General features: G+C 35.2%; 1 protein-coding gene and 1 pseudogene across 1 annotated transcript; one reads left to right on the top strand and one right to left on the bottom strand.

Moving 5' to 3' along the window:
- The first annotated feature begins 1011 nt into the window (after positions 1 to 1011).
- LOC127857430 (uncharacterized) lies at positions 1012 to 1443 on the top strand. Its single transcript, XM_052393826.1, has one exon. The coding sequence runs from the start codon at positions 1012 to 1014 to the stop codon at positions 1441 to 1443; it is 432 nt and encodes a 143-aa protein (XP_052249786.1).
- Positions 1444 to 7595: 6152 nt separating this feature from the next.
- LOC127857431 (G-protein coupled receptor GRL101-like) overlaps positions 7596 to 20234 on the bottom strand; it is a 42355-nt pseudogene continuing 29716 nt past the window's right edge.

The raw sequence follows: 20234 nt of genomic DNA on the forward strand, positions 1-20234 counted from the left end.
CATTGATGGATATAACCGTTAACGATTCGTCGGATTACACCGGGGTGGATAACAGACGACACACGATGGTGGACACTCAAGTTCCAATATGACATCGATGAACTGTTATGGTGACGAGATGTTTGGGGTCATCCGTGTTCACTTGTGACATTTAAAAATACATGTTTTACATTTTCTTATATTGACTTTATTACAATGTATTTGGTTCTGTTTTGAAACCAAAGTATCAATGATGTGTTGTTTTTTTTGTAAAATCTTATGATGTGTTTTGTTTTTAACTATTTGGTACATATATAAGTTTGCAGTGTGTTTGTTTATTATGTTTGCAGTGTTTTCAAGTGGGAAGAAAAATTGGATTTTAATCGCAAATTAGGTAGATAGTTTACTCTCTATAAAATAAAAGTTTATACAATACTATCAGTGCTATAAGTGATATGTGTTATGGGAAATAAAAAGAAGCGAGATCGGGACAGTAATGGCAGTGAAAGTGAAAAATTGAATAAAAACAAGAATGTAAAAACAAGAGGCCCGTCCGGGGATACCAATATCGCGGTGAGTGAACTTCTCTGCGAAACAAACTCTATTTTATTTGGTGATAACAGATTCCAATTGCTAGACAGCGATGTTTTTGTAGGCAGTATTGAGAGTAGTGAGACTGACGTAAGACCTTTAGATCAAAATATGGAGGCACAAGGGCGACCGGAAATGTCTAATACTAGTAATACCAGTAATAATAGTATCGAAATACTGGAGTTCCTCAAACGAATTGATGGCCGACTAGTTAATGTTGAAAAGAGATTTGATACCCTAATGGGATTAGAGAAAAAGGTTGACAATTTTGATATGGAGCTCAAAAAGCTGAGGACTGCATTTGAGGACAGGAACCGGAAACTAGAGGAAAGGATTTCAAAGGTGAAAGAGAAAGTTGAGTCCGCGAACTTTTGCCTAGGTATGGCGAATAGTAAAGTGGTTGAGCTAGAGAAAACCAATGTCAGACTTCAATAGGAAGTGATGTATCTACAGTCACACTCCATGCGGAACAATCTGGTGTTTAGTGGTATTGCGGAAAGTACAAACAAAGGGCAAGAAGACGCAGAAACCAAGGTGAGAGGCTTTATCCATGAAAAAATGAGGATCGCAAAGGACATTGTCGACAAAATAAGCTTTGAGAGAGAACACAGAATGGGGCCTAAGTGTGAAGGTGAAAGTAGACCCAGGAGTATTGTGGCAAAGTTTACTCTGTTTAAGGAGAGAGAGCTTGTACGACACCAGGGGAGCGAGCTAAAGGGTACCCAGTTCTACGTGAACGAGCAGTTCCCAAAGGAAGTGTCCGACAAACGTCGAAAGTTGGTGCCACGAATGAAGGAAGCCCGCAGCCAAGGTAAAAAGGCATGGATTGCGTACGACACACTGTTTGTCGACGGGAAGCCAGTTCGGGACTAGGAGTGCGTCGGGGATGAGCTGCGCGTACTATCATGGAACGTACATGGACTTACTGCTTTGAAACGAGACAGCGTTGATTTTATTAATATTGTTGCTAAACATGACATAATTTGTCTATACGAAACGTGGACTTCCGACTCTAGTGTCGTTGATATACCCGGCTATAAATCTTTTAATTTCTACAGAAAATTCCAGCATCGAAACGCGAAGCGCGCGAGTGGTGGAATTGTTATCTATGTAAAAGATTCTATTTCTAATGTTGAAATTATTCGTAACTATCTGGACACTGTTATATGGATTAAACTGGATAAAAATGTTTTTCATATGGACAAAGATGCTTATGTATGTGGTGTTTACGTATGGGGTGAAGATTCTCCAGCGTACAATATTTTTAATGTTGATATATTTGACGTTTTAGAATCAGATATTAATTTATACGACACATTGGGATATGTTTATATAGTTGGAGATTTTAATAGTCGTGTAGGCTCTAAATGTGATTATATTATGCATGATAGAATGACTGATTGCATTGATGATTATGATTATATTCCAGATGAACCACTGTACCGGGCCTCACCCGATAATATTGTTAACAGTCATGGTGTTAAACTTATTGACCTTTGTCAATCAACCAGTTTACGCATTCTTAACGGTAGATTGCCCGACACTGACAAGTTTACATTTATAGCGCAACAAGGCGCGTCGCTAATTGATTATCTGCTCACAAAAGAAAGCAATTTTTCACGAATCAATAGTTTTACGATTGAAGATCTTAACGTATATAGCGACCATACACCAATTAGTTTTTCGATACATGCCAATAGTGATTATCCGGAAGGGATAAGTGAAAATTATGTGAAAATACAATGGGATGTTTCTAAACGGGATAAATTCAGAAGTGCTATTATTAGTCGACTAACCGAACTTAATAACTTGACATGTAGTCATAATAGTAATCTACAAAACAGGGAGTCTATAAATACCCTGCTTAACTCTTTTACAACAATTATGCGTGAAGTAGCCGATCCGTTGTTTTTAAACCATTCCTCGCATAAGAATGTTTCTTATAATGATGCAGCACATGTTAAGCATGCTGACTGGTTCGATAATGAATGTGTTCAAGCTAAAAATATTTAATTACAAGCGCTGCGAAATTTTAATTTCTGCAAAACAACAGAGAGTAGGCATTTACTTTGCGCACAAAAAGCAAATTATAAATCTTTAATAAATAAAAAGAAACGGTTGTTTGAAAATAATAAGCTCTGCGAGTTAGAGAAATTAAAGCACGCTAAACCTCGAGAGTTTTGGAAGCATTTTAAAAACAATAAGAGTAGAAAGAGTAACAACATTTCTAATGATGATTTCTTTAAATATTTCTCTACACTAAGTAATGATATTTCGCAATGCTCAAATGACGAGGCTGAGCAATTTTGCCGCACAAATGATTTTAATAACTGTGATGTCCCGTTTCCGGAACTTGATAAACCAATCACCACTGACGAAATTGTAAATGCCGTTATGTTTTTGAAATCGCGCAAAGCATGTGGATATGATAATCTGCTTAACGAGTATTTCATGGAAAGCGTTGATATCATAGGATCACATTTGTGTGATATATTTAATGCTATTTTAAACTCTGGGTATTTTCCGATAAGTGGACCGAGGGGGTAATTGTACCTATACATAAAAAGGGGGATACGGAAAATGCTAGTAACTACCGAGGTGTAACACTTGTAAGCTGTTTGGCTAAATTATTTACAACTGTAATAAACAAGCGCGTTGAATCCTTTTGTAACGAAAATAATAGTATTTCGGACGCTCAGTTCGGATTTCGGAAGGGAAGATCAACAGTTGATGCCGTTTTTATACTCTTGTCGGCCATTCAAAAATATCTTAACCAAAATAAACGTCTTTATGTTATTTTTGTCGATATGTTTAAATGCTTTGACTCAATCTACCGGAATGCCGTTTGGTTAAAAATGTACAAATCCGGAATTCAAGGTAAATTGTTAAGAATCATACGAGATATGTATCAGAAAGTAAAATCTTGTGTAAAATCATGTAGCACCTATTCCGATTTTTTTGAATATGCAGTTGGCCTGAGGCAAGGTGAGGTACTCTCGCCGATTTTGTTTTCATTCTTTGTTAATGACCTTGAACTTTATTTACAAAATGAACCTAATTCTGTTTTATTAATAGACGATATTGTGTTAATGCTTTTACTTTTTGCAGATGATATGGCAATTTTTGCGAAATCGCCTGAGGAATTACAAACCAATATAAATCTTTTGCACTCATATTGTAAAACATGGGGACTTATTGTAAACACAGACAAAACAAAAATTATGGTTTTCATAAAGAGGGGCAGACTGTTAGCAAATGAAAAATGGAGCTTCGATGGGAAAGAATTGATGGTTGTAGACGATTTTAATTATCTTGGTACTGTTTTCAACTACACTGGGAATTTTAAGCTGAATCAAGAATATCTAGCAGGTAAAGCTATTAAGGCATTGAATATACTACTGCAACATTGTAAAAAGTACGAACTGAAGCCAAAGATATTGTGCCAACTCTTCGATTCATTTGTTGGTTCTATTCTTAACTATTCAGCAGAGGTATGGGGATTTAAACAATCAAAAGAACTAGAGAGAATTCACCTTAAATTTTGCAAACGTATTTTAAAACTTAAAACTAATACATCTAATGCGGGCGTATATGGGGAATTAGGTCGGTACCCTCTGTTCATTTCTAGGTATCTAAAAATTATTAAATACTGGAGTAAAATTATACATACGGATAATATTATTATTAAAAAGGTTTATGAGCAAGCCAAGGAAGATTGTAACAATGGTTTTACAAATTGGGTTTCTAATGTAAAGTTATTGCTGAATAATTATGGTTTCTCTTATATCTTCGAAGATGCTGACAATGTCGATTTTAAATCTTTTATCATCATTTTCAAACAACGTGTCATAGACAATTTCATTCAGGAATGGTCCCAGAACATGCAGACAAACCATGTTCTTACTAATTATGTCCTCTTTAAAAAAAAATTCAACTACGAATCATACCTAGATTTACTACCAAGCAGCCTTAGAATGTTCTTTTGTAGACTAAGACTGTCGGTCCACCCCCTAAGAATACAAACGGGTAGATATGGTAGAAATAGAATTGATAGGGATCAGCGTTACTGTTTATTTTGTAATTCACAAGATATTGAAGATGAATATCATTTCATGCTTATATGTCCATTCTTAGATGAGATTCGCAAAAAATATGTACCAAAGTACTATTACCAACGCCCATCGATGTTTAAATTTTTGGAAATGTTGGGCATTGATAACAAGACCAAATTAAGTAAAATTTCTATTTTTATTAAATACGCATTGAATAAAAGAAACACATTGTTAAATGTAAGTTCATCCTCTTAAATAATGAAACTTAAAATTTCTGAACTTACACAATTTATTTGATTAAAATATTCAAATGTTATATTTTTATAGTAAAGACCAGGTATACCGTATGTACTTTGCTACACACCGTATGTGCTGAAATAATATATTATATGAAGTAATGTACTTTATTGTATACCGTGTGTACTCAAACTATGTATTATATGAGTAACGTGACATGAATCTAAATCATGATTTGTTTTTTGTTATACTGACGATGTACATTGTGCAAGTCAAAATAAAACATATGTTCTGTTCTGTTCTGTTTTTTAAAGTGAAACTGTTGATGTTTTTGTAAATTAGTTGATTTACAAGAAATACTGTTAGTAAGCAATTATATTAATTAATTGAAATAACATATTTAAATTAATTATCTTGTTAGGGGAGGTATATAACATAGTACACCCTATTGAAATACGTTTGATTGTTTAAAGTGTACATTTCCTACATGTTGAAAAAGACCAATATTCAGAAATTAATGGGGTATTGATAAAGACTGATTTCCTTAATAGTGAATAAGTAGTTCTTTATCAACTCAATTCATGAAAGTTAATAGTGACAAATGCTTTGCATAAATACTTCAAGATTTTGTATTAGAGAGAGTCGAGTTTGGTTAGCCGTCACGACTGGACGGAGGTGCTCGGCTCATAGATATTTTACAATGCGAACTATACGAACACAAAACTAAAGAATGTTTTAACCATGAACTGGGTTGTCATTCTATCGACTATGTGATAGAAACATACAGCTGACAGAATCACATAAACCAACTGAACTATTAATAGAGGGGAACTTTTTCCTGATATTTTTTTCTGGAGCACGAATTAACAAAAACGATTAATTATAGTATTGTCGTGGAGACATTTCAATGATGATACAAGCGTTGAGAATAATTTACCAATTTGCGTAATATGTTTGAAATGTCAACATTTTGAATCATGTAGAAAATTAGACCCCTTATTTCTATTCAATGAGAAGTATTTTATGTAAATGTGTTAAATTCAAAGGCAAACTACAGAATGTCCAAATATATACTGAGTGTACTATTCTAACCGGGATAATATTGGAATTTGAGACTTCTTTTGTAATGAGAAGTACTGAAACTTGAGAATCGCACGAACTTTTGTTGTTGGTTTTTAAGTCATCATTGGGTACACGACAAAAATAATGTTATTTAAATGTTAGAAAGCAATAAGTTTTTGCAAATTGAGCAATAAGTTAAACACATGCGCTTAACCGTGATTGAGAGCCTCGCTCTGTGAAAAGTGGGTTGAATGCATGTGCGTAAAGAGTCGTCCCAGATAAGCCTGTGCAGTCCGCTCCCAAGTGGCGATCGAACCAATGACCTCTTGATCGCGGATACCATATCCGTTTCGCCACGGCGACCTTCTTGCTACCTGCTTGGGCAATATTGTCGTCAAACTAGTCATCAGTCTGTATACACATTAAAAAGGATTGTCTAATAAAGCGTGTTTTTTACTCCAGATGTTTTTATTGGAAATTAAACCGTTGTTAATAATAAAATAACATATATTCAAAGAAAAGTAAAGCAACATATTCAATCAACATATGTTTTCCAATTTAAGGTACTCGTGCGTTGCATTGTTTTCGCATATGTTGCAGTCATATTTGCTCTGAATACATTATTCAAAAGGCAGGCATATTTATTGTTTTAAACCAACAACATTTACCTAACTTATAATCACCAAGTTTCTTTATTTGAGTTAAAACACCGACCATATAAAAAACAAAACAAAAAAACATACAAGCAAGTATTTTCAAATTTGCAAAAAAGGACAAACTGCATAACACTCGTTATCTTGTCCGTCAATGTAAAAGAACAATACACATATTCTTTTAATAAATGTATGTGATGTGTTTATGATTTTAGTAAGCATGGTGTTTCAGACCTGTATGAAATTCTATGCAACAAATTCCTATGGAAAAAAATTGAAGCCAGAAAAAGCATTATAACTTATATAACAAAACATGTTCATTTGTATCAAACGTACACATACAACATGGTTGATTTCCATTTTGCTAAACATGCCAGTCTAGTGTTAGTAAGCATTTCAACGGTACTCTGTTCCGCGGTTGGCATAATTGCTCATCACATTTGATACATCCCTACGAAACTCAACCTGTATTCCAAGTGTTTCCTTAGTCCATATATTGAAGTTTCAAATGCATTCATCCATAATTATCATACTACACTGAAAGCAATACAGACGGTCGTACGCACACATATTGGTCAGTCAAAAATACACCCCGAAATCATATACAGACAAAATGACACGCCTAAACTGTTTGAAGATATCAAAAACAATAAACAACGTCCGCAATAAACACTTGCAAGTAGATGGTCGTTAATTTGTGTGGATGCTTTTTCAGTTTAAAAGTACTGTAATCTTTACAAGGCGGCCAGTTAACGTATTTGCACTTGCCCAGGCCAAGCTCTAAGCCGATCGTGACGCTTATCTAGTATTTAGTGCACATACTGGCAGTAACTTACTTTTGCTTTCCAAACATTAATAATATTAGTAATATATGGTCGTACAGATAATGTAATTTGTCAATTCTCACAGATGTTTTGTGACCGCGCTGGGGATCGAACTGAAGTTCATTGGAAGCCAACAGTCTATTAACTGGGCCTGCTGAGCCCAATTTTTTTAACGTGCGATGTAAAATGCTCCCATTCTACGATAACGAGCCATGTGCTGGGAAATCATAAATATCCGAATGTGAACGAGTAGTGGAACGGCTGTGAGTCGAATCTCTCGTCAACGGCGTAGTGTTCATACTGCGCATGCGCATCAATTCAAGATTGTGGTATATAGGCTTCCGGTCCAAGACGTGAGATGATCTTTCTTCTGAAACAAAGCGTGAAATGCTTACAGTATATAAATTAAATTGTTATTTTTAAGAACAAACTACAATGGCATTTGCTTGAAAGAATCAAGTTTGTAAAAACCAAATCATAAACACTTGCATACATATTTTCAACTAAACATTAATAAAATATATTATGTATTTTTATATTTTAATAAGAAAAAACTGTGTTGTTAAAACTCAGAATTGTTATTTCGTAGAACGCAAATTGTGCTCAATTTTAAAGAACCGATGCACTACGTAGAAGTGAGATTCAACGCTTTTGGAACTACCCCTTGATACGTCTTAGCAAAAATCCAGTCTAGGCGCAAAGTGCCGTCCCTGACGCATTAAACCCCCTTTTCACAGAGCGCGGCTCAAATGTATAAATGTCATCCTTTGTCCAGCATTAAGGACAATTAAGAAATACACAAGTGAAAGTGTTAGGCGACTTTAAAACACTGGATTGTATAGTCATGGAGAAGACGCATAAGATTATATTTACATCCATATATCAAGACGGATAATACCCATCAACGCATAGCAATCAGCAGGTGCACGAGAGCCGAGTGACTTCTCTCTAGCATTTCTTTATTCACATATTCGAAAGGGATGAGAAAAAAAATATTTACCACTTGTACGTTTGAATTTTTTTAAGTTTGTTCGAACTCCTTAAGAGATGTGAATAAATGATAGATTACTGAAACCTTTGCAATTGTTAACAGTGTGTATAAGTGAGAGTAGAATTACATTCCATTTAATAAAAATCTTTTGAATCGGGTTTTAAATTCCAACAGAAGATAAAATAATAAAAACGGTTTTAAACATGCAACGTTTTTTTTGTTTTTTTTCGTAAAAAGTTTTTGGTACAAGATTTGTTTTTAAAGTTCTTTCTAAAAAAATAATAAAAAATGATCCAAACGGACATTTTTAGGATTTGTGGAGGCACAAATGGAAGCGAGTCCCAAAATAATGATTAAATTGTGCATGATACAAAAGTCAACTCAACATCTATTATTATTTTACAAGCAAACTTTGAATTTTAAATAGAATCAGTAAAGGAACCAAACGGACCTCTTCGGGAAATGTGGCACCACCCATCGAAGCAAATCCTCAAAAAATGATAAGATAAATGATAACACCTAAGACTATAACAACTCCATATCTATTCTTAGATTTCAAAAACTAGTTTATGCTGAATCGAAACAATATACGGACCTCTGTGGGAATCGTGGCTCCACCTAGCGAGGCGAAGCCCAGCAGAATTATGGGGACTCAGCAGAAGAAGTCGGAAGCAACGATCAGGGTCATCCTACGGGCCATGGCGCTGAAATATTACATAATTGTATATACTTTCGATGTTCTGAGTTTTAATGTTGAACACTCTGAACAAAATATTCAAGCACTTGTGTTTATTTTAAAATAAAGAGTTATGATTTAACACAATACACAAACTGCTCTTTTATATGAATTTGTCTTCATCGTTCTTCGAAGTACAATTTGTTAAAAAAAAACACGTCTGAATGTTGTTTTCTTGCAATAAAGGGTTATGATTCTACGCAATGTATATGCTCTCAACTCATCAATTAATCATATTCACAACTTTTTTGGGGTTATGGGAACAAGTCAAGTGGTTTTTCTGAGTTGTAGAGACACAATTGTGCACTATTGAACCTACATCTAAGACCGAGGGCAACAGTTCATGAAGTGTTCCCGATTCTTAAGTAAACAACTTTACGGTTCGCAAGTAATGTACTTTCTGTTTTATTACTTTCTTGTTACCATTGTATACGTGACAGTTCCTGCTAGTATTCACTAATTAAGGACTTGGAATGGATTAACGAATTCCAGGCTCAGTAGCTAACTGGCCTTAAAAGCCCATAAATACTCAAAATTAACGAAAAGTTCGTACAGTATTTAAAAAAAATAAAAAATTAAACAACAAGGGACAAAATTGTCACAAAACCAGGTTTTCATTGTGAAAAAAAATCTGATAAAGGGAGACAACTCAAACTGAAATTTTAAAATGAACAAACAAAATTAACCCCCTTTGTAAGTTTGTTTTAAAATAAATCTATTTGTAGTCGTGGCGACCTTGACATTGGAGATATTGACGTGATTCTTTTGTGCGACACACCGTCCCATGATGGTGAACAAATGTGCCAAATGATTTTAAAATCTCATAATGAATGACATAGTTATAGCCCAGACAAGCTCATTTATGGCTATTTTTTACCTTTGAACTCAAAGTGTGACCTTGACCTTGGAGATATTGACGTAATTTTTTCGCGCGACACACCGTCTAATGATGGTTAACAAATGTGCCAAATGATTTTAAAATCTCACAATGAACGACAAAGTTATGGCCCGGACAAGCTTGTTCCGCCCGCCCGCCCGCCAGCCCGCCAGCCAGCCCGCCAGCCCGCCAGCCCGCCAGCCAGCCAGCCAGCCCGCCCGCATTCGCCAATCTAATAACCAGTTTTTTCCTTCGGAAAATCTGGTTAAAAACAAAGAATGTTCCTCATAGCAATAGACAAAATTCCAACGTTGCATATGGTCTGGTAACATAGATTTAACAATATACAAAATGCTCTGTTTTTTGTGGGAAATTTATCTAACACATTCTCATGTACCATGTTAATGTTCGTGTGTCGTATGAAGATGTCCCGTAATCGTTCATAGTTCATGGACGACCCATAGTTACTAACAATGTTCATTACTCTTAAATTACCGGTATGTAGCCTACCATTCGATATCTCGTCATGCGCGAATTGCCAAGATGACGAGTTTTGCATTAACTCCCATTTTCTCGTGCCGCGCATGGGACAAGTCTATTCTATCTATTTATGTTAATTTCTCTGCATAATACAGGATAAAATATTCAACAACACCATGTATCAGTTTCTAGTCCAATTTAATGTCTAACATACTTAATATTTTCAGTTATACAAATACGTTGTGATTGCTACATGATTGTGTCTTTCTCGATCCGTGCGTCTCCAAGTCTAAACGCTAACTGTCTTGTTTCCCTCTAACACCTGACCCGTGAAACTCAGTTATGAATCCCATTGGTCAGTGTTCTATACGTGCTTGTTTCTGGTTGGATGGATTACTTAAGATACTGAATCAATGAAGCCCTGGGAACGGGATAAACAAACCCCCCAAATATTAACAAGCTTTATCCAACCTTTTGATGAGAGATTTAACTGAATAAACACTTTTGCCTGACCAATACAAACATACCCGGCCTTGTGTCAACTATACTATTCTTTAATCTCTCCCTCATCGATAAGCTTATTGAACATATGTGCACTTTGTGACCGTCATGTTTACTGGCCCTTTTGATAAAATTTTCAATATTTCTTACATGAGGTAAACCCACATATTCTACCTACAATTTCTAACCATAATGTGACAAAGAGATATCGTTGCTGGAAATTAAAATGAAATACAGTGTGCTACAAAAAATGAGCATTTTGTATCTCATTAAATCTATGTTACCATACCACATATAGCGTTGAAATTTCGGTTTTTGCTTTTAGGAACACTTATTTTTTATGTGCTAACTTATTTTTTTAAATACTTTGCGAAATATTCGTTTGTTTTGAGTACTTATGCTACTTAGTATCAAGAACGAAATAGCTGCAGCGAAAAAAGTATTGAGATAAAACTCTGTGTAAAAGACATTTTATATTATTCTTGAACATAAATTAATAGAAGCAGCAATACTAAATGTAATTTATCTAATTTATAATATGAATATGATAATATGATACATTAAATAGCAAGTATTTAGCAATATTAACTTATAATTGGAAATTTAAGATATAGGTTGAAATTATTAAATGTGTTAATTTCATTTACTTAATGCTTCACAATTCAGCTAAATAATAATACTAATATATTATGTTTTTATCGCACCAAAGTCTTTGTTTTCGTGTAAATGATACATTTGGCACAAAAAAGACGTTAAATAGTCACGAGAAATATTTAAGAACAAAGTCATTTCATTCTTGCTTTCTTTTACTTATGTTGACGCAATTGTATACGTTATTTGACTTTTAATAACATAACATTATAACTTTATATATTGTGTTTAACTATTTAAAGATATATTCAAATGATTGTGTCTGTAAGTATGATAAAGGCGCTATGTCGAACGTCAGTACAAGAAGTATGATCAGAATATACTTGTATGTTATTGTTTTACGTTGTGTATAACTTGCAAGTATCAAAACAAAATTTTAACACCTGTCTTGTTATTAACCCATGTATGCCTAGCGTCTAGCAAAAAGGCCTTGGCAAAAAGCGTAGACCCAGATTAGACGCCGCATGATGCGGCGTCTCATCAGGTTCTGCGCTGTTGATTAAAGGAATTTTGTAAGAAATATTCTAAATATAGAAATAAATATACTAGACATCCCTAATTTTGGAAATAAATTGATCCAATTTAGAAGGATGGGAGAGTCCACTAGGCATAAATGGGTTAATAGACAGTAGTACGCGGACTTCTACACAGCCATGCAAATACATGGTTCAAAATTTGTAGCAGGTTTAATTAATATTACTAGGAAAACAACGGCTTTAAGGCGTGATACGTTTTAATATGCCTGATGCTGGCAAAGAAGATTGAAACGTTAAATGTCATAAATGTCTTTGAGCAGTTAATACTTTGGTTATATGAACTTGTTATATGATATCACATATAAGAACACAACTTACTTTATAAAGAATATTTCTGGATCGGCAAAATACACAAGAATTTTATTGGTTAAGGGCACTTGGTAAAATTCTAAGATTGTTTGATTGTATTTATTAATTAAATTTACATGTAAACTTTTCATTAAAATTATTTTGGTTAAAGAAAAACATCGGTTTTGTACTGTTTAATATTACAGATTTTTAATGATATGTATTTAGAAATTATATCCACGTATGGTTGTCAAAAAAAAATTTCTTATAATTCTGTTTTTCCTCCCACGTATACGCACCTGTCAATTTTGTCTTGAATTTTTCGTACGGCACTTCGTGTCTGCTTAGCAAGGAAGAACATCCGAATATACGAGAAAAAGATCACTAGAAACGACATGAAAGAAAGAAAAAGAACGACGGCAACGGAATATTCCCAGCCCTCGGGCTTCGAGTTTGTTATGTGGAATGCTAAACACACGCCGGAGCGGCCATATACGTTACCAAAATAGTCGATACCTATCAACGGTATAGCGGACACCACAGACACCGTCACCCAGAAGAATGACATCACGCAAAAAGCGCCCTTCAGCTTCACACGCCGGAAGTGTAGCGGAAATATTATGCATAGCAGCCTTTCCAGCGTAATCACGGTCAATGTCAATACGCTGAGCTCGTTGGAGAACGTGGAGAGAAATCCCGCCACTTTTCAGAGGACGCTTTCCCGCCAAAACCGGTCGTACAGGATGTAGTTTCCGCGATAGTAAGCATCTACGACGGCGATAATCATCAGGTATCCTCCCATCAGGAAATCACCCACGGCAAGGTTTGTGATCAGGAAGGAGTGGACCTGCAAGGGAGTAAGCATGTGGCGGGTAATGGTTTATGTGGCTTAAACACGAGGACAACCTGATAATTTGTGAACTGACTGTGTAAACCGCTTAAAATCTATGACGCTACATTATTACAGCGAGTTTTGTGACATGATGGCTTGCAATATTAAAAACAAAGAAATTGGAGGACCTCACTCAAGCAAGTCGAATAAGTAAATCAAATGTGAAGCCCGGAAATAAACGACGTTAAACACACAATAAACAAAACAAACGTAAAATGGACGTTACAGTTTATTGTGCCTTTCCGTAATTCAATTGTGTTAACCACCTACAATTATGTTTCCAAAAAAACGAAAGCACACCAGGGCAAGTGGAAGGTATCACATGGACGGTGCGGAGATGATAATTGCGACAAACGCAAAAGTGTTGCCCAGAAGCAAATCCCACATAAAACTAAAAGTATAACCGGACGGAGTCGGCATCTTATAGGACACCGTAACGAACTGGATATGGTTTCAGCCTAGCGACCGGGAATTTGTGGGTACCACTTTGGAAGTGTAATTAAGATCTTTCGCAAAGACACCAGGTAATGGTTCTGCCAAGGAAACGGACTTGATAGCATTTTAATAAGTCTTAGACTTCCGATGAAATCTAGCTTAATAAATAGGTAAAAACTAATATATGCAGCACCTTGCCGTTCCTAAGGTCCATGGTCCGCCACACAACCACAACGATGTTTCCCCAGAAGGCGACCAAGCCGAGGATCCAGATACTGGCGCGCAGAACGTAATTGGACATAAGGTCCGTGCACGAGGAGAACTCATCCGGTTCCGGTAGGCAGCGACCGACCACCCGCGCAGCGCAGCAAAATCGGAACTCGTCAGTCAATCTGCATGACGATCGGGGTTTGACACATAAAACGTTAACACCGGGCCTTGTCTTAGTAGATATCTTTCAATAATAATTATTAACATTAATGATGGTAATGATCAGATACGTTTCCGATTAATGTGCATGCTTATACAAATGTGAATGAGATGCATTGCCGACGCTATCACGGACATATATTGGTAATTGACTTTTGTGGAAAAGTTTTTAGGAGGAAATACATCCTAATTCAAGCACGTTACACATCTTAATCAATGTTTGAACATTTGGAAACGTTTGAAAATAAAAGATCTAGTATATTTTGTAAGCCTTCAACACAAGCTATTGAACAGAAGGAGCGAATAATGTAGCCTCATTGAGAAAGTCTGACTAACCTGGGAGGAAACATTTCGCCGAAACTTGATTTTCATTTATAGAGACTTCCTTGAAAAGAATAATACCATAAAAATCTTTAGGTAGTCCAGAGACTTCAGTCCAGAAAAAAATGTTTTCTTCAATGATGTCAATGTCGTTCTTTGAAATGTCTCTGTGAAATGATAATTAATTTAACATTTATCGAGGTTAAATATCAATTCTTTCTAAATATATCATGTTCCGGTTCCGATGTTAATATGAGCGGAATATGATATAAATGCCGGGAAAAACATCGTTACTCATTGAATAATTCGGCAAAACACCATCCGAATGCGGTGATACTTTGTGCTACTTCTACAACATACCTGTTTGCTTGGGTGATTATTGCCATGTGAATTGTTTTGTCATTTAAAACTTACTTTTTCATGAATTACAACTCAAATACAACTATTGCTCAAGATACAAACTACTGGTTCCTCCCGGCAAGCGGACTAAATAGTTCCATATAAACCTACAGTGAGTTCAGGAAATCCCAGGCAGTCCGCACAGGCTAATCAGGGACGACGCTTTCCGCCTTAATGGATTTTTGCTAAGAAGAGTCTTCATTAAAACGAAAACTGTCCTAAAAGCGGAGACTGCACAGGCTAATCTGGGACGACACTTTTCGCACATGCATTATGCCCAGTTTTCCCAGAAGGCGACTCATACGAACTCGTTCCTGCAAGATTGGCCTTGTTGCATGTGCGTAACATTTCGTAGCCATTGAATGAATGAAGTCCGCACAACCTAATCAGAGACGAAAATTTCCGATTTAACTGGATATTCGTTTAGAAGAGACTATCTTTAAACTTAAAACTCCATAAAAAACAGAAAGTGTCGACCCTGAGTAGGCTGTGCGGACATCACAGGCTTATCTGGGATGACACTTTACGCACATGCATTTCGTCCGGTTTTCACAGAGCGAAACTCATTTACCCGCACTTCGTGATACGTAGGTATACTCACAGAGAAAGTAAGTATGCGAGGCCATTGAACGCGCCTTCTTCGATAAACGTGATAGCGTTGTGGGGCAGAGTCCTGCAGGAAAACACACAAGACAAATGGTGTTAACATGTAATGACAAAGGCAGTTTTACTTTAGTTTGTTTGAACGTTTGGATATATTTAAATCAGATTCAAAGGATACAAACATAGTTGATTCATATAAATGCAATACATTAAAATTACGTACATGGTACGAACATTCCTGAGTCCGGAGAACGTGTTCTGATGTAGACGCTGGATAGATTGATAACTGAGATTCCTAAACATGACACAATTTTAATATTTACTTTCACAAGTTTAAAGCTAAAACTTATTTAAAAAATCGTTAAGACTTACATGTTATGAGTTCAATACAGATACTTTTAATATTTAAAATCAACTTGTTATTTTGTTTTTTATAAAAAGACAAACAATGTGTTCACATTGCGTCCTTTTTAACCTTAAACCATACTACAATATTACACTCTTATTGATATAAAACACCTTATTGGCGGCAATCGAATTTAAGACAAGGGATAGCATGTAAATGTGACAGCCCCATGAATCCATACGGAGTTATCTCATGTATCTTGTTGCCGTTTAGGTTTCTGAAAATGTAACAACCACTGTAAAGTGCAAGTGGTTGAAACTTTACTACATAACATAGTACAGCATATTGGTGATTATATAAAGATGTGGATTATGCTTTATATGCTAAACGTAATACGGTGTAATGTAGCAGCACTTGTCCGTTTAAGCTATAGACTAATAAATTAGTAAAAATAAAACGCAATATTTATAGCTTGTTACTTAACTATGTAAAACACGGTATACAACACTTGTAACCGAATATCATACATTAATAAAGTCCTTCAAAAACGTAGGTAAAGGAAACATTATTACGTTTGCTGTGTGACGACTCTTCATTCGAACACGTGACTTAGATAGTTCGTAAGAAGGTCAGCCCGTGGAAGGTCCCATTGGTTATCACTTCTATAGCATTGTTTTTTAAGCTTCCTGAAAGTATTAAACGAGTCTTGCTCTGTGAAAAAGGGTTGTAATGCATGTGCGTAAACGGTCGCAATCCGCACAAGCTAATCAGGGATAACACTTCCCGCCCTACCTGGATAGTTGTTGAGAAGAGTCTTTCTTGAAACGTAAAATATCATTAAAGCGGAAAGTGTCGTCACTGATAAGACCGCACAGGCTTATCTGAGACGACACATTACGCGAATGCATTGAACCCCCTTTCCACAGAGCACGGCTCAAATTATTGTGCATCGGATTAACATGCGAAATGTGGTAATATAACACAACAATGGTGTTTAATTTACATATTTTAAAAATGAAATGCATTTGCTTCAATTACGCACGTCTGTACAAGTCAATTGAATATATACTAATTTACTCTAAACAAACATAATCCAAAACAATTGTATAATTAAAACAAACATAGCCAAATAGGGACCTTATAGACCGTAGTTCCTTCTTGTGTTTTCTTTTCAAACAAAATAGTATTACAGTCGATGTCAGTGCAATTATTTCTGAATGCGACCATATTGTAGTCATTTTTGATTGTCATATTTCCTGCTATCGCCTTTTCCGTTGAACACGTTTTCGAACCTTTGTTAACTCAGTAAGATGGAGTTCGAATATTTGAAACATAAAGTTTAGTTTAATATTGTATATTGTATAGTTTTATATTTCTCATGAAACTTTGTGACTTGTACAATTAATTAGCTCTTAACGGAATGAGCGAATATATTGCCCTGTATCACAACGTTATCTTGAATTAAAACCAGGGATTGTCTGGGAACGTATATATGTAAGAGTGATACTTTTTCCTTCAATTACTATCATGTGTCGTTATCAGAGGGGAAAAGCTTGTCTTAATTAACCGTTTATCCATTTGTGGCCGTATCAAATGTTTTTTTTCGAATTTATTGTTGTGATTCGACACTTGTTATTGTCCAGGTAAGAAATTGGGTTCGAAAAACATGACCAAAATCAATGGGGTTATATACTGTAATTTAAATTAAAAGAATTACTCTGAATGGAGAATGTTAAAGTAAAACAATCTAACACTTAGCCTGTACTTTTACTTTAATAAGTACTTGTTTAATTTTATGTCGTCGATTTCAGTTTAATATATGCATGGCGCCAAAAGTGTTGACGTTGAATCAATGCGATGGATGATGTTTCTTAACAATGAAAATATCATTTAGATAAATAAAGAAACGAGAGAAAATGAACGGCTATTATCTGAATTAGAAGAAAGACATCGTCGGAACCAACGGTATATATAATGTTGTTACAACATAATAAACCGTACTATAACTGGCTGACAAAATTGAATATTCATTAATATTGATGGGAATACTAATGACCGATGAAATGAAACAACTCTCTTAAATACTCATTGAATGAAAAAGGAAAAGATCGTTTGATTATTCATGAGTACGAAATTTGCTATTATAATTCACCAAAATCGATTAAGAAGTGTATTTGAGCGAACAAAATAAAAATTGAGAATATACTAGTAAAACGACCAGAGAGAACCCGCGACTCTGACCGAAGCGAAAAGTACAACGTTTTCAATTACATTGCAAAAATATTTTAAAATCATTCATCGAAATTGTGAGGCAATACATATCTCTTTGTCTTTACAAGTCAACATTAGTTTCGCATTAAACATGATAATTAATTGGCTGATAAAGCAATAACGAAGATATATGTGTACTAAATTTAACAGCATGAGGTATCGAGCTCTCTAAATATAAATTGCCTTGCGAATCTGTTTCATGACAAAGATACTTGAAATAGGTGTACTTTCTCGTCACAGCTTCACCGTCTAGTCATAACTGTTATTGTGACACCCACGATACAACTGCTCAAGCAATAGGGAATTTCTTGGGCATCATAGTTAACAATTACGACACGCTACGTCGAAACAATATAATTCCAACTAGACAGGCTGCTAGAGAAAATCTCCGGGCATTGTCAAACCAATATATTGGACTTGTACGCGAAGTTGGTATTCCAACAAACAGTACTGCTATTTCAATTTATAGAAACACGAACATGTACGTTGTGAAAAAGTTTATTTGGAAACTGATGTACTAAAAACAGTGAAACGAAAGATCATTTTAGGGCTGGTTTAATTGAATAACACTGACATTAAAGTTGTTTAAGGACTTAAATGCTCTTCAATACTAATAATATAACTTGACTTAACCCATTTATGCATAGCGTCTAGAAAAAAGGCCTTGGCAAACAGCGTAGACCCAGATGAGACGCCGCATAATGCGGCGTCTCATCAGGGTCTGCGCTGTTTGCTTTAAGGAATTTCTGTAAGGAATATTCTAAATATAGAAATATATATATAAGACATCCCTAATTTTGGAAATAAATTGATCCAATTTAGAAGGATGGGATAGTCCACTAGGCATACATGGGTTAACACGATGCGAATAGTGTGTGAGGCATTTTAGTCGTCTGTCAGATGCAGAGTAAGCTAAAAGAGACTTTTACAAAGGGCAACGCCTCATTAAAAAAGACACTATCCTGTAGGTATAATGGCGTTCAATACCGGTGAAAAAAATATTAAAAAGGAACATGTTAGGAAAATCTCTCGCATGCTTAGATTATCGAGCAGCACTCGCCAATCGGTCTCGTGTTTTTAAGGCTCTTTTAAACTTTACATTGTTATTTCAGAATAGTTAATATTTTAGGTGCGTGTATAACATTTATTTACAGTGTTATTAGTCGCCATAAGTTCTTGAACACCCCGTCCGGTATGTGAACAATCCCGTTCGAGCTTAAATCGCTGAAATGAACGACATGATTAAAATGTTAAAACATATATATGTTTACACGTGTTTTATTAACTGTTTTCAGCACATGACTGGAATATGACTGATTTACAATATTCACATCATCGAAATCTTGTTTATGTATCGTCTGCCATTTTATAAATCATACAATTTATGTAACCGGTTTAACAGTTTTGTGTCAAAACAGTGAGTATATTTTTTATAAATAGTTGTGTTTATGGGTGTTTGAGGGGATTGCAATAGTTCGCCCTTTTGAAAATAACTAATGATAATCCAAACTTGTCATCCATTTGATACTTACTTAGGTCTCGGTTTCGATCTTTGGTATAGGAACACACGCTTCCTAATCATTCAATGTTAAATGCGCTGTTGACATATGATACAACACATGAAGTTTCAATCCCTTAATGTTAACTTATTAAAGTGACAAACTTTTTTTTACTCTTATTTGAACATTCGCGAGGAATTAAGTGCATTGGCATACCCGCTCAGTTCAGTTTCCATAAGAAAGATACATGCGTGTATGGGGGGTAGGGGGATGCGGGCCGGTTGAAAATAACTTGATTTAAGGACTTGTTAACAGACTTTGGCATTTTGTTATTGTGTTGTGAATTTCAATGTATTAATCAATTTTACGGAACATCCGAGCTATGCTGCAAATTCCGTTTGCATCGGTTGAAAACTTTGCAAATTTGCAATGATAATGACTTATAAAAGGAACTGTATTTTTAGCATATGTCTACGTCATTTGTGTTTTTTCAACAGATAACAGTGTTTTTTTTTAATTATTTGAAACCAAAATAGGATATTATCTTTTTCAGAATGTATGAAACATTCCTTTACATCTCT

The sequence above is a fragment of the Dreissena polymorpha genome, chromosome 14 (genome assembly GCF_020536995.1).
Source record: "Dreissena polymorpha isolate Duluth1 chromosome 14, UMN_Dpol_1.0, whole genome shotgun sequence".
NCBI classification, from domain to species: domain Eukaryota; kingdom Metazoa; phylum Mollusca; class Bivalvia; order Myida; family Dreissenidae; genus Dreissena; species Dreissena polymorpha.